The following is a 15,081-nucleotide window of genomic DNA, read 5'->3' as shown; positions in this document are numbered from 1 at the left end:
ATAAATTACTTAAAATATAAAACCCTCTTTTCAAAAAACGAAGCGTAATTAATAATATTTTATTACGTGTAATAGTTGAAAACTGACAATTGAATATCGATCTAGAATATTATTTTAATATATCTAATGGTAAAATATTAATTGTAATAAACAAATTTTGAATTTTGTAAAATATTAATTGTAATAAACAAATTTTGAATTTTGTAATATTACATAAATTAGAAGTCTTTAAAATCTAAAATCTATTTTATTAACATAATATATTTTTTATTCATTTATTATTTGAGGTTACAAAATATTGATTTAGTTTTATTTGTACATTAATTTTTTAATAATTTAGTTTCTATTTAAGTACTTTTAAAATTATCAAGAATGTAATATATTTAAATTTTAAAATTATTTATTTAAATATATCCAAATATGATGTCTCATTTTTATGTGTGTTTGCGTTGAGCATATTTAATTTTTAGTTTGTATATTTAATAACACCTTGTTGCGTGTCGTTCTATGGTTTTAATAAATGTGTTGTCATTTCATTTTTATTACTACTAACATGTTTTTTTAGTGATGAGTGATAATGTATTTTTAACATTATGTATTATATTTTATCGTATATTTCTAACTCTTCATGCTGGCACTTTTTTTAGAATCATTTTAGTTAGATAATAGGTTTAAATATGTAAATAAAATTGTGTATGTTGTAAATTTAGATTTTTAGTGTAACTGAGCACAATCAATTATGGAAACTATATTATGATTTTATTTTACTAAATCTTTCTTTCTGTGTATATTTTTTTGTTTTATTTTTTATTTTTACAATTTTATTGTCTTATTCTTTAATTGCAAAGAATTGTTATTTCCAATCTTTGTTTCATATACCTTAAAATTCTTCGGTTGATTTTTGTTTGTTTTCTTTCTCCAATTACAATGTACAGTTCGACCGTTTTTTTTTTGGGATCAAACTACTAATATCATCATATAGAAAAGCTTAAACTCCAAGAATGGAGTGAGTATTTATGCTAGAGAAAACTGATTTAGCTACAAATATAGTGAGATATTATAATATTAGAAGGTACGGAAACTCTTCTACGTTGTCCTACGCTGGACATAATGAAGTTGTTGTCAATTGATTATATATTTGTGATAACTGGAAATACATCTTTATGTCTTCCTTACATCATCCTTAATTGGTTTACGGTTCGACCATTTCTAATATAGTGAGAGTAACAGAATATTAATATTGATTATCTTCTTCCAATTAGGAATGCACAGAATGAGAATGAGAGAAATTTAAGGTGAGACCACTTTATAATTTTGTCCTCATATCTATATAGAGTTAGTTTATAGATTACTTTATATGTTTCAAAATGTAATCAGTTTTAGTTAAAATCTATAATATTTAAAAGTTATTACTTTAGAAAACTGACATTTAATATATAAATTTAATCAATTACACACTAATTTACATAATTTAATTGGCCATTACAAACTTTTTTCTACAAATTTAATCAATTACACACTAATTTACATCATTTAATTGGCCATTACCCACAATGTTAATCAGTTTCTTACTTATGCAATGGTTTAAGATGGTCATTATAAACTTTGTTCTACAAATCTTTATAGGCAAACAATATTTATGTCGCACCACCTGATGTTCAATATTAGCACTTAAAAACAAAAATATATTTCTTAATTATATCTACCACCTCCAGCTTTATTTTATGGTTTATTTATTTATACTTGTGTCTGGAAGAGATACATTACAACAACAGGTTTTTGAGCTACATCAACTATAAAACTACGTTCAGAAAAAAATATCGACAGGGGGTGGCCATAGCTAATCCATAAGACTACATCCAGTCCATATTAACATTGTGGGTAAAATCCATAAATCCTAACATACAGTAAAAGTTTCAGGTATTATATGTGCATCTCAACACGCTGTCTCTATTAAATCTCAAAACTCAACAACGGAAGAGGAAGACATTAGTATGTTATGACGCAGAATTCTGATTTATAAATTTTGCTATTTCAAAATTTTTATCAAAAAATTTCAAAGCCACAAAATATAAAATAATACAAACAATTCAGAGTCCAAAGCCGTACAAGGAGACCCAAACTTTCATACACAAAATACAAATTGTTAGTTCTTAACCTTCAAATTTTTATAATTATTATAGTCTGTGTTGGTTAATTCAAAATACAGAATGACTAGAACATTTTTTTTGCCTAGAAGATATTTAAGTTCAACGGTAAATGAAAAAAAAATTAGTACAAGAATTAAACCGAATATAACTACGTTTAATAAAATTGATAACCAAGTAGTAATATATTAAAAAGTTAAGCTTCCAAAGAATCTCAACCACACAATAAATACTACCCAGCTAAAAAAAAAAAGAGAGTAGAAACACACGATATATATGCATCAAAATTCAAGCACCAAATCAAATGAAAATTATGGCATAAAGTCGGTGCTTAATGGATAATGACAAGAACTTCAAAATTAATGTATGCATAACAAGGCAGAAAAAAAAACATTGGTTCAAATAATAACTCAAATACATATGAAAATCCCACATATGAACATCCAATCACTACCCCTGCGTTAGGTAATTAAAAAGAAACTTTACACCTTCACCACAGAATTTTATAAAAAAAATTACCCAACATCGTATAGTCTTATACACATAAGTATACTCCCGTAACAAAACCAACAAATGGCCATAAGAAATCTCAAAATGGACAACACCCCGTGCTTCATAAATCACACGAAGTGTTTGGTTTCTTAAACCTTATGCAATGTTTTAATGCCTTTGAACTCTTCCCCTTTCCTAATTGGGAGTTTAAAAATTTAGTCCTCAGCCAAACCCTTTTGTGGCTCACTCTACTTCTTTTACAAATTTTCATTCCACTAATTAATCTTGCCATAATATGTTAATCCATCACTATAATTTGCAAATAAACTTAACACTGTTACATCAAATATGAAGTACTCACTCTTAATAAAAATATAACAATCACACAAATACGAAAGGATAAGACAATCCAGTAACAAAAAAAAACACGCAATACCAAAATAACAAATCAGTAAACACCAACGTAACTAATTTTTTTTAAACATAACCCAATCAAAGGCAAACTCAATTTACAACCGCTCCGCGCTACGCGCGGACAAACCACTAGTATAAGAATATATTTGAATAGTTAAGTGAACCTAAATTACCAAGTGTTTGTTTTAAGTTTTGTAAAACGAGATAACTCTATAAATATGTGTAAAGACTAACAAGTGACATGACAAATACAAATAATGGAATGACTTCTCATTATAAGCAACACGAGATGGTTTCAAATCCTACTTTAGATTCTCTTGGGTGAATTAACAACTTATAATTATGTTATACAAACTTGAACAGGAGGAACAAGAATGCTATAAATGTATCTGTTTTGGGTTCAGTGCACATTGGATTTGGATTCAAGCATGTAGAGCTCATAAAAAAAAGTAGAATATGTCCAATTTTTGATACTGGTAAACGAAAAGATGGAGATGATGACTCTTGGGGGTAGTGGTGCTAAGATAGAGTATGCTCTTTCATTTAATGCTTTCGCATATAAGGATGTCCGCTACAAAAGATACTATATAGATAATATTGAAGAAGTCACTAATTGATTCACGAGCAAGTAGCAACAGAAAAGTAAGAAAATTAAGGGGGATACGGACCTGTAAGGCACACTTGATTACACCCATGTTGCCATTAAGATCTTGAAACCTGATGCTGCTCAAGACAATCCTCAGAGGGTTTTTTCTCCTTCGTACGTATCCTGCATATAGGTACTTGGTGTATGAGTTCATGGAAAATGGGTGCTTCGAGAAAAGACTTTCAAAATAAATTGCATTACGTGAAAATATACAATACAATTACAAATTATTAAAACAAGATCAGATTAAACTCACACAACGTAGACACATTTCCCATAACATATTTTGTCTTTGTCGTCTATTTCCCATAACATATACTCTCTTCTCGACAAATAACACCTGCTAACTAATAAAAAGACACTCACCGCACCGCACATTAAAAAAAAATCATCCAACCGAACCTCTTATTTAGGATATAAACAATTAAAACTAATACAATATGAAAAATAATAGTTTCAAAATAAAATAAAAATAATAATGTTACACAATTAATAAAGCTGAATTCTTTATTTTCGTCATGACATTTTATCAAGAGAAGTTGTCTAAAAATTTAACACTATAATTTTAAAATGTTTATTAAGTATTCCACATTTTCTTCATCTTAATGTTTTAAACCAAATTTATTGGTAAAATTTAATAATCCAGAATTTGTGTTTGATCAATATTTTATCTTAGAACTAACAAAACATTTGACATCAATCTAAAATAATATATTAGCACATAATTAATAATATAAAATCAAATATATAAATTTTAAAAATAATCATAAGAAAAAAAATCCAATATTTTTGTACTAAAAAAATATATTTTACTAATTATCAAAACAATCATAATTACAATAGAATAAACAAAGAAGATATGTAAAAGTATTATGTATTCATGAACAATGTTAATATTAAGGTAATCATAATCTATACAATACTAAAAGTTGAATATCCTCAACAGAGAAGCATGCCACGTCGGCTATTAAAATCAGCCAATAGGGGTGTTTCATCATTTTACAGGTTAAGGCTCGGTTTTGTTTTCGTAGACCTTTTCGTCTTCAACATCAAATCTGGCTTCTCTTCTCTTCATCGGTTCCTTTAGATTCATTAGTTCTTAAATTCCTCCCAATAAATCCTCTCCGATCTTCTGCTCAAATTCATCTACGATCCTTGAAGTAGAAGAGAATCGAGTGGAGAAAATTGGTAAAAGCCTAAGAAGCGATGTACAGCAATTTCAAGGAACAAGCGATCGAGTACGTGAAGCAAGCCGTTCGAGAAGAACCCCAAGATCAGAGAAGCTATCACCCAGAAATTCACCGAGTACCTCCGCCGCGCGGAGGAGATCCGCGCCGTTCTCGACGAAGGAGGATCGGGGCCCGGATCTAACGGCTTCTGCAGCATAACCAATGTTATCATTCCAATATGATGTTAATATGAGCAGTAAGTTGAATAATATCATACACTGCTCATTTTCCTTTTGTTTTTCTTATCTGATTTACCTTTTTATTTTAGGTTTGGGTGTGTGTTTTGTAGAGAGTATGGGCGACGAAATCATGAACAAATCTCTGAAACAAAGATAGAAGATCAAACCCATTGTTAGGGTTTCTTCCGGATCTCTCTCTATCTCTGTATGTTCTCTTCCAAGATTATTTGTTGTATCTTCCCATGTTTTTATTTCTCTTTGTTCTTATGTATGTCAAAGCTCGAGCATCTGAGGTGATGCTTACCTCTCCGGCAAAATTTTAGTTTATTTGAAATTATTATTTATTATTTCCTAGGAGAATAGCTACAGAAGCCTACAAAGCAATGATGCCTTAAAGGTTCTTCGTTCAGAGAGTCAAAAACTGTCTTGAAGTCTACTGAAAAAGCTGTGATAGTTATGGATCTTTGAATTGATTTGGAGGAAAGGAGCTTAGATGTTAATGTGTCTATTGAGGTTCCTTTGATTCCATTGGTGAATCTGGTTGGACGGATGGTTCTCAACGACATAACTCAGTTCATGCAGCAAAAAACGAGCATCGAGCATCAAAGATCAAACACATACCGTCAGCTGAATCATACTTCAGTCAGCCATTCCAGCTGCTCCTTATGATCGGTAAGAAAGATTCTTTACTTTCGAATATGTTTGCTGCCGTTACATCTGAGAAGCTGATTCTAGGAGCAATTGATAGTCATGTACTATTAAACCAACTATTCTTTTCTCTTCAGTTGCTTTCTAAAACTGTAGATGCACAATGACGTGATGAGGAAAGTAAAATAAGAAAAACCCAAAACGGAGAAGAGAGAGAGAGAGAGAGAGAGAGAGAGAGAGAGAGAGAGAGAGAGAGAGAGAGAGAGAGAGAGAGAGAGAGACAGAAGTACTTTCGGTGTAGGTGGAATAATGTCATAGCAAGTCAAAGACTGTGGATATATATGTCACGGAGCAGCAAAATGTTTACTTAGTCTACTTATTTTGTCTACCAAAGGAAATCAGAGGATGCATGGATATTATTTTCAAATAATATCTCTACATTCCACTAGAAACCATTCCCATGTAGAAAGATTCCGGAGGCCCCGTCCACCACTTGGTGTAATTCATATAAGCTGGAAGCCATACTTCATGTGTTTCTCATTCAAGACTACCATAAAACAACAACCTAATTCCTTTATGTTCTGCATCTCTGAGAGGTACTAAAAAGATTCCTATTATATTGACACTAACCTCAGTATTGTAGCCATCTACTTTAAGCTTTTTTCCCCTCTCCTTTAAGAGTCGTGTGTTTGTTTTCTTTTTTAACTAATACAGATATATGTATATATATTTGCCTAATACACTTTCTCTTAAAACTCTTGAATTTTTCTACGTTACCTGTATCTCAACTCCGCACCAGCAACAAAGTTTTACTTTGACACCGATCTCCTTGAAATCAGTGAGTTCACAAAGAGGTAAGAACTAAGACGGTTTTAATGAAACACTGACTTTGTTGCCTATCTAATGCTACCATACGTACTGTTTCCAACTTCGGAGGTACATCATCTGATGTTTTCCAATGCGTTTGATACCATGGAAGGGCTTAAAAAAAGTCGTCTCAATCGCAGATCTATGGGAAGGTCGTCTCAATTGCAAATCTATGGGAAGGTGCACTCCAGTTGAGTGTTTCTTCTGTGATCTCTGTCATGGGCATTCTAAAAAGGTTTGTAATTAATGGTTCCATTAGTGATAGCAAACCTAGCTCAGTACTTCGTTTCATCTACATTTCCAAATTTGGGTTTGCATATTTGAAGCGTTTTCGTTTTAATAGGATTTGTGTTCTTGGAATGTGCTTTGTGTATGCTTTCTTCTAACACTGAGTACCTCTAACTATATGCTTCTGCACATACTGTCATTTTATCTGTAAACTTTAAGCCTTTACTGTGAGATTCAATAGACTTTCAAACTTTATTCTTCTCTCTCAAACTTTCTATCCATTTTATGTGACATAGATCTTCTTACTGATTAACGAATGCTCTTTTATTTTCTTTCCTAGGCTACTAATCTTTTCATGGATATGGGGTGTGAACGTGCTAGCAAGGTAATTCATGCTTATTGTATGTGTGTGTGCTCTGCATTATCTGGTTATTTATGTGGAGTAAAAAGTCTTTATATACCTTAGCTGGTGTCCTCAGGTGTTGAAAATCCAAAATATTATGCAGCTCCAGCCGGTGATCCTGGAATTGGTCTTGAACAGCTTGAGCTAATGTGCAAAGTTTAGAACATTGTTTCTCTTCAGTTATATGGAGACGAGCAAGCGAGTGCTATCAAAGTAAAAAACTTTCAACATAGAAGGCAATTCATATCTCAGTAGAAAGAAGAAGTCTGGTCAGAAGAAAAAAGTGATGATGAGATAAGTAAATGGATCTGACCTTCCTACCATGTCATTTAAGGTCTTGGCTGTATCTTTTCTGCCATAAGTATATCAACAAAAACCAATGGCCGTCGTCTAGCTCACATGAACAACAGAGGAGTTAGTTTCCAGCAATGTGGACGTTACACATGTTTTTCTCCGTCTTTTGGACTTGACATAGCTTAAGAGAGGAAGAAAGTTTTCATGAATTATTCCTATGGTTTTCCTTTTTTTTGTTATGCTGCTTAGTATCTCAGTTAATTTTTAAAAATAAAAAGTAAGTCTATAAGTATAAAGGATATACTCCTTTTAGTATTAGTAGATTATTTATGGATTGGGGTTGAATTTATGAACCTTTATAAATATTTTATAAATGATTTTAAACATTTTTAAAAGATTTATATTGTCAGTTTTAGTTTTTCAGAAATTTAAAGTATTTATGAAAATAGTTATCTCTTAAAGATAAATTTAAATAATGATATGAAATTTGCGGTAAAAACAAAAATTAAAATTCTCTCAGGAATCATAACATACATTTGTTTCTCCAAAAATTCTAAAAAAGAATGTTCATGTCTAATTGCAGCTTTTAATATTTTTTCCTTCTATATATTTAAATTTATTTTTTTCAAAAGAATTTTTGGTTCATACACTATCATGCGTTGTATTTGATTAGAAAAAAGTTTATCCATAATTGTGTTTCAATTTACAGAATTCCAACGCCAAATAAGACTTATTTATTATAATGTTATCAAAATTATATTAGAACAAACTTGGAAAAACAACATCTACACATTCTAAGAAGAGTTTTTTTTTTGGTTTACCCCCGAGAGCGTAGGTTCACCAACCAATTATAGCCTATCATATCATATTTAATTTTTTTTTTAGAAAAACCAAAATAACAAAAATTTGCTAAGTTTTATGTTTTTAAAATCAAAAACGTAAAAATAAATTAAAAATAGTACTAGCTGCAATAAAATGAGTTTTTTTTAAACATTATTAATGTTGTCAGTAAAACATTAAACCCTAAAGTCTAACCATTAAATCTTAAACCCTTGGATAAATCTTAAACTCTAAATCATAAACACTAAACACTAAATCCTAAACGCCGTAAGCAAAACTCTAAATCTCAGCCCTAAATCCTAGGGTTTAGGATTTACCCTATAGTTTAGGGTTTACGAAAGGGTTTAGAGTTTACCCAAAGATTTAGGGTTTACCCAAAGATCTAAGGTTTACCTAAAGATTTACCCAAGGGTTTAGGATTTATCCAAGAATTTAAAGTTTAGTTTTTAGGGTATAATGTTTAGGATTTAGGATTTATTGTTTTGATGACGGCGTTAACAATGTTAAAAAAATATTTATACTATTCTATTTTTTATTTTATTTTTACTTTTTATTTTATTTTAAAAACATAATATAATTTGACAAATTCTTATTATTTTGTTTCTTTTTTTTCAACTACTTAATAAATAAGTTTTCTAAGAAATATCAAAGTACATATCAATAATTTTTCTATAATTAAATTATTGGTAACTAATAATAATATGTCACTTCCAATTAATATTAAGCTAAATAAATAAAGTTCCTTTTCTCACTTAATCGGATATTATTTTATAATTTAATATTTTTACTATTTAATAATGCATAGACAAATTTTAAACGGTTTCTGTTTTAAAACAGTTATTAATCATCGATTTTATGAAATTTATGTAAAATAATAATAATAAATTCAGGTGCATTATTGAAAAAAATTGTTTTTGTTCTGATGTGTTTACTTATATGAAATTTTGATCCCTAAAATGTTTCAAATCTTATATAGAAGTAAAGTTTGCCAAACATAATAAAAGAAAAGTAATTCAAACTCTTTTTCATTTCATATAATAGAAACTTATTTTGAGATTAATATAAATAAAATTTTCAAACGTTAATATAAATAAAATTTTAAAACTAAATTTTCTCATTTATACAAAAGATTTACCATGAAGTAAAAATAGTAAGTTGTGATTCACCAAATAAACATAATTAATATAAAAGTTTATTTACATTTGATAAAATATTGTTAGTCTATGATAACAATAACAAAATTTAACACTATAATTTTAAAATGTTTATTAAGTATTCCACATTTTCTTCATCTTATTGTTTTAAACCAAATTTACTGGTAAAATTTAATAATCCAGAATTTGTGTTTGATCAATATTTTATTTTAGAACTAACAAAACATTTGACATCAATCTAAAATAATATATTAGCACATAGTTAATAATATAAAATCAAATATATAAATTAAAAAAAAATCATAAGGAAAAAAATCCAATATTTTTGTACAAAAAAAATATTTTACTAATTATCAAAACAATCATAATTACAATAGAATAAACAAAGAAGATATGTAAAAGTATTATGTATTCATGAACATGTTAATATTAAGATAATCATAATCTATGATAACAATAACAAAACATACACAATACAAATTAATATCGCCGTAAATTTAGGTAAGCTAAACATTTTCAAATACTCATTAACATTAATTATATATTTATGTATTTTTTGGTTATTAATCCGTCCTACCAACCCTATTTTTCTAATAAAAAAGCATGACTTCGTTGTATTAATCACAATTTCATCAATTAAATAGATACATTTTCTCATCTAATCAAATCTCTCTCCACAAAAATAAATCAAATCTTTCTCTCTCTCGTCTCATACAGTATGGAGAAAGATTCTTGGGCAGATCTGTGGGACAACAATCAGTCTACGGCGAAAACAACCGAGGACGGTAAAAGCGGCAGCGGCGGAGGTGGTGGGTCGGGTAAATACAAAGAGAAGATGGAGGCTGGACTGGGGAAGACGAAAGCGGCGGCGAGTTCGGGGTTTAAGAAAGTGAAGACAGGAACGTCGTTGGGTCTTAGCTGGGTCAAAGACAAGTATACCAAAACCACCTCCAAGAAGAATTGATTTCTTTTGCGTTTCGATTTCGCATTAAATAATAATGGGTTTTGTATAATCATCGAACAGATATGATGAAATCGAATATTATTTGTTTTGGATTCTTCTTGTGATCTTTTGGACAGATTAGGTTTGTTTGATCATGTGAAGAAGATTCACAAGTATATTTCAAAATCTTTTTTTCTTTAATTTTATTATAAAGTTAGAAAACTAAAAGATATTCTTCGATTGGTGTGCCAGATCCGTTTCCTTCCCAGTTAAAGTTTTAGTGTTATTTATTAATACAAAAATCATACTTCCTCCACTTTTGTCATTAGATGACGTGATAAAATTATTAATTTCTTTAATATATTTTAAATATTATTTACTTATATAAATATAATTTAGTTAACAATAAAATAGTAGTATATAACACATAAATAAATTTACACTAAGAAACTGAAAACATTTTAAATTAAGAGAAAACATGTAATAATCTATCACCAAATGCATAATTAATTATTTATTTATAAGAGTGTAATTAACATATTCTATTTATCCCTTAATTAAAATACACTTATTTAGCTGTAAAAAAAACACTTATTTAAAGTACTTATACATAAAAAAATCCATTTACCAACACAAAAGAAAGAAGCAGAGTATGGCGATTAGGGTGCCGCGACGGCAGCTCTTCATCGGCGGTCAATGGACAGAGCCCATTCGCCGTCAAACACTCCCTGTTGTCAATCCCGCCACGGAGGACATCATCGGTACCTTTTCTTCTCCATCAAGTCTTATTTATGTTTCGTTGTGTTATTCTTCTCACGAATGAACTTTGCGAGTTTTGATTCAATAAGCTGAAATTAGTAGTAAGAATCTGCCAGTCTAATGTATACTCAGAGAGATTTGAAATTCATCTAGCTTCTGTGTTTCTTGTACACTATGAACTGGGCTTAGAAGCTGTTTTTCGCGTTTGATCTTTGGAGGACCTTACAGATCTCTCTCTCTCTCTTTTGTGGTGTTATAGGTTACATCCCAGCTGCAACTTCTGAGGATGTGGAGCTCGCGGTGGAAGCTGCAAGGAAAGCACTTACAAGAAACCAAGGAAAGGATTGGTCTAAAGCATCCGGGGCTGTTCGTGCCAGATACTTACGTGCTATTGCAGCTAAGGTATTGATATCACCTTTACCAAATCTATATTGCTAAGCTGATATCATCTGCGTGCGTCTATCTCTAGGTAACCGAGAGGAAGTCTGAACTAGCTAATCTTGAGGCTATTGATTGCGGTAAACCTCTAGATGAAGCAGCATGGGACATGGTATTCTCGCTTTCCTCTTGTGAACCTTCTGCGGTTTTGTGGTTTTATATGTTATACCTGGACCCTGGTTGCTTGTAACCCTTGCAGGATGATGTTGCTGGATGTTTTGAATATTATGCTGACCTAGCTCAAGGCTTAGATGCAAAGCAGAAGGCTCCTCTTTCTCTTCCCTTAGATACTTTTAAGGGCTACGTTCTCAAGGAACCCATTGGTGTAGTTGGGCTGATTACTCCATGGTATGTCATGTTCTTATGGTGTGACAAACCCCTCAAATCATTGTATACATGTGAAATTTAATCTTTTTGACATATCAAGTTCAAGTGCTCTTTCTCCCTTTCTATACAATATGTAAAAGACGACCCCACGTATTAGGCAGCTAATAATTTATATTTGCATTTGAAGGAATTATCCGTTACTGATGGCTGTTTGGAAAGTCGCTCCTGCACTTGCTGCTGGGTGCACGGCAATACTGAAACCTTCTGAGTTGGCCTCCGTGTGCGTATTTGATTTCTATTGAAACCCTATTTAGCCTTCTATTACTTCACCAATCTAATGTGGTTTTACATCAGGACATGTTTGGAGCTCGCTGATATCTGCCGCGAGGTGGGTCTGCCACCTGGTGTTCTTAATATTCTGACTGGTTTAGGAACTGAAGCAGGTGCTCCATTGGCATCGCATCCACACGTTGACAAGGTCTTACCATAGTCAGTTTTATCTTTACGAGTATCCAGAAAGTCGAACTATTGAGGATAGAGAGCATTTGTACTTGGATTTTTATGGTTAGTTGAAGTATTGATATTCTAGCCTTTACCAGATTGTTTTCACTGGAAGCACGGCAACTGGAAGCAACATTATGACTTCTGCTGCCAAATTGGTTAAAGTAAGTCCAAGTGTCGTTGTTTCTTTTTCCATGTATCTATCTGTTTTTTTTTACCTATAATTTTTCGGGGTCTGAGTGTGAATCTTCTTTTTTTTTTTCCACAGCCTGTTTCCTTGGAGCTTGGTGGGAAAAGCCCTATCATTGTCTTTGATGATGTCGAAATTGACAAAGGTTAGTGCTTTTGGAACCTTAAGGGAACGATGCTATATGTATTCTTAACTATTGGTTTAATTAGTGTCGACGTTTTTGTTCTAATCAGCTGTGGAATGGACTATGTTTGGTTGTTTCTGGACAAACGGTCAGATTTGCAGTGCGACATCTCGACTTCTCGTGCATGTAAGTGAGCATAGGATCTGCTGTAGTCTCTGATTACAGTTATTTTACCTAATTTATATGTGATAGATATCCTGAAACACATAATTTTGCATCCACCCATAGCTGCTCTATAGAAGCACTATGTTATTTGCAATAAAATTAAAGGTTTGCTATGGGAAATGAATAATTCTAATCCTGAAAGAAGCAACAAATATTAAGACATTTCTTAACTTTTCCTTTACATGAAATCTGCAATGGAAAAATTAATACACAGTTCAGTAGTTGTTGTTCTTTTTTTCATTTCTGGGGTAAGATTGCAATTCAAATAGAATGTAAATTAGTATAAGTGGTTGTCAATGTAAAACCTTGGAACCCACTGTTAAATCTTAAATGTAGGATAGAGAAGCTTCACTAGACGTCTAGTAATGTTGTTTTGATGAAAATAAAATTCCTGTGAAATACCAGGAAAAGATTGCTGACGAATTTTTGGACAAGTTGGTAAAGTGGACAAAGAACATTAAGATTTCAGATCCTTTTGAAGAAGGCTGTAGGCTTGGTCCTGTTGTCAGCAAAGGACAGGTAATATAAATTGATATTCTCAAGAACCAGCACTTCATGCCCCCCAAAACCTTCTTATCTGTCAATTGGGGTTAGTCAAGAACGACTTTTAGCTAAGTCTTACATCTTAAACTCGTGCAGTACGAGAGAGTAGTGAAGTTTGTCTCAAACGCTAGGAAGGAAGGTGCAACTGTCCTCTGCGGAGGAGCTCGTCCTGGGGTACATGACAGAACTAGACTAATCTGCTATGTATGTCCAAATACTATTAGCACTTAATATTCTTTTATTTATTTCTGCAGCATTTAAAAAAGGGTTATTTTGTTGAACCTGCTATAATTTCAAATGTGACTACTTCAATGGAAATCTGGAGAGATGAAGTATTTGGTCCTGTTCTCTGTGTCAAAACATTCTCCACTGAGGATGAGGCAATACAGCTGGCAAATGACTCCCAGTGAGTTTAGATATTTCTTCTTATCATCACCAAGAACCACTAATAAGTGTATTACATTTTATGCTCGACTTTGTTTATCTCTGCAGATATGGATTAGCAGGCGCTGTATTATCAAATGATCTGGAGAGGTGTGATCGCGTTAGTAAGGTATCATATTTACTATTAGTAAAAAAACATGAGTAACTGGACGCATCTCATGATTGGATTTCATATCTTCAGTTTACGAATCCTGAACATTGTGTTTTCAGGCATTCGAGGCGGGTATTGTGTGGGTCAACTGTTCTCAGCCATGTTTCTGTCAAGCTCCATGGGGTGGAACCAAACGCAGTGGTTTTGGCCGTGAACTAGGAGAATGGTAAGTTTCTGTATATTGCTAGCCTATAACTATGAAGAGTACCAACACACTAAAAGAGTCTCCAACCAAACGAATTGTGTCCATATGATACACTAAGTCCCAAAAAGACCAATTTGTTTGTCTCTGCGTTGAATTGAAACAACATTTGCTTACTTGCAGGGGACTTGAGAACTACTTGAGTGTGAAGCAGGTGACGCAATATATATCTAATGAACCATGGGGATGGTACAAACCTCCTTCCAAGCTTTAAGTCAAAACACTACACTTCTTGATGTTTCCTTAAAAGATGTAATAATCAGAGTATACCAACCTGGGTTTTAAATTGCGTGTGGCGTGTTTTTTTATTTATAACTCCATGTTATGACATGGCAATAGCAAAAACACAGTAGAGGAGAAATTAAAACCACAAATTCATTGAGTTTGTTGGATGATCCTCTGGTCTCATACATAGTATAAGAGAAGAATATGAAACTAGGGAAGAATGAGAGGAGAATAGATGTTTGCTTGATAGGAGAAAATAGTATATGAGAATAGAGAACTAACCGAGATAGAAAAGAGCTAGGGAGAAGATTTGTAAGGCCGTGAATAGAGAAGAATAATATCAAAGAAAGAGCTGATGAAAACTTTAGGGAATTATCATATAGTAGACTGAGTTAGGGTTTGGTGATAGATTATATTAGACGGCAAAGCTTCATGTTAAAAGGGTCTCGGTTTAATAACCTTAATTTG

General features: G+C 31.8%; 2 protein-coding genes across 2 annotated transcripts; both read left to right on the top strand.

Annotated features, from left to right (window-relative positions):
- Positions 1-9,638: 9,638 nt before the first annotated feature.
- LOC103873552 lies at positions 9,639-10,685 on the top strand. Its single transcript, XM_009151960.2, has one exon. The coding sequence runs from the start codon at positions 10,260-10,262 to the stop codon at positions 10,503-10,505; it is 246 nt and encodes an 81-aa protein (XP_009150208.1). The 5' UTR covers positions 9,639-10,259; the 3' UTR covers positions 10,506-10,685.
- Positions 10,686-11,032: 347 nt separating this feature from the next.
- On the top strand, positions 11,033-14,783 carry LOC103873553 (betaine aldehyde dehydrogenase 2, mitochondrial). Its single transcript, XM_009151961.3, has 15 exons — positions 11,033-11,245; positions 11,503-11,645; positions 11,713-11,793; positions 11,881-12,029; positions 12,196-12,288; positions 12,363-12,486; positions 12,608-12,673; positions 12,778-12,844; positions 12,933-13,009; positions 13,454-13,567; positions 13,688-13,765; positions 13,846-13,997; positions 14,084-14,144; positions 14,246-14,352; positions 14,512-14,783. Exons 1-15 carry the CDS (start codon positions 11,137-11,139, stop codon positions 14,600-14,602), a joined length of 1,512 nt encoding a protein of 503 aa, XP_009150209.1. The 5' UTR covers positions 11,033-11,136; the 3' UTR covers positions 14,603-14,783.
- Positions 14,784-15,081: the final 298 nt, after the last annotated feature.

The sequence above is a fragment of the Brassica rapa genome, chromosome A06 (genome assembly GCF_000309985.2).
Source record: "Brassica rapa cultivar Chiifu-401-42 chromosome A06, CAAS_Brap_v3.01, whole genome shotgun sequence".
NCBI lineage: Eukaryota > Viridiplantae > Streptophyta > Magnoliopsida > Brassicales > Brassicaceae > Brassica > Brassica rapa.
This window is presented reverse-complemented; position numbering and strand designations above follow the sequence as displayed.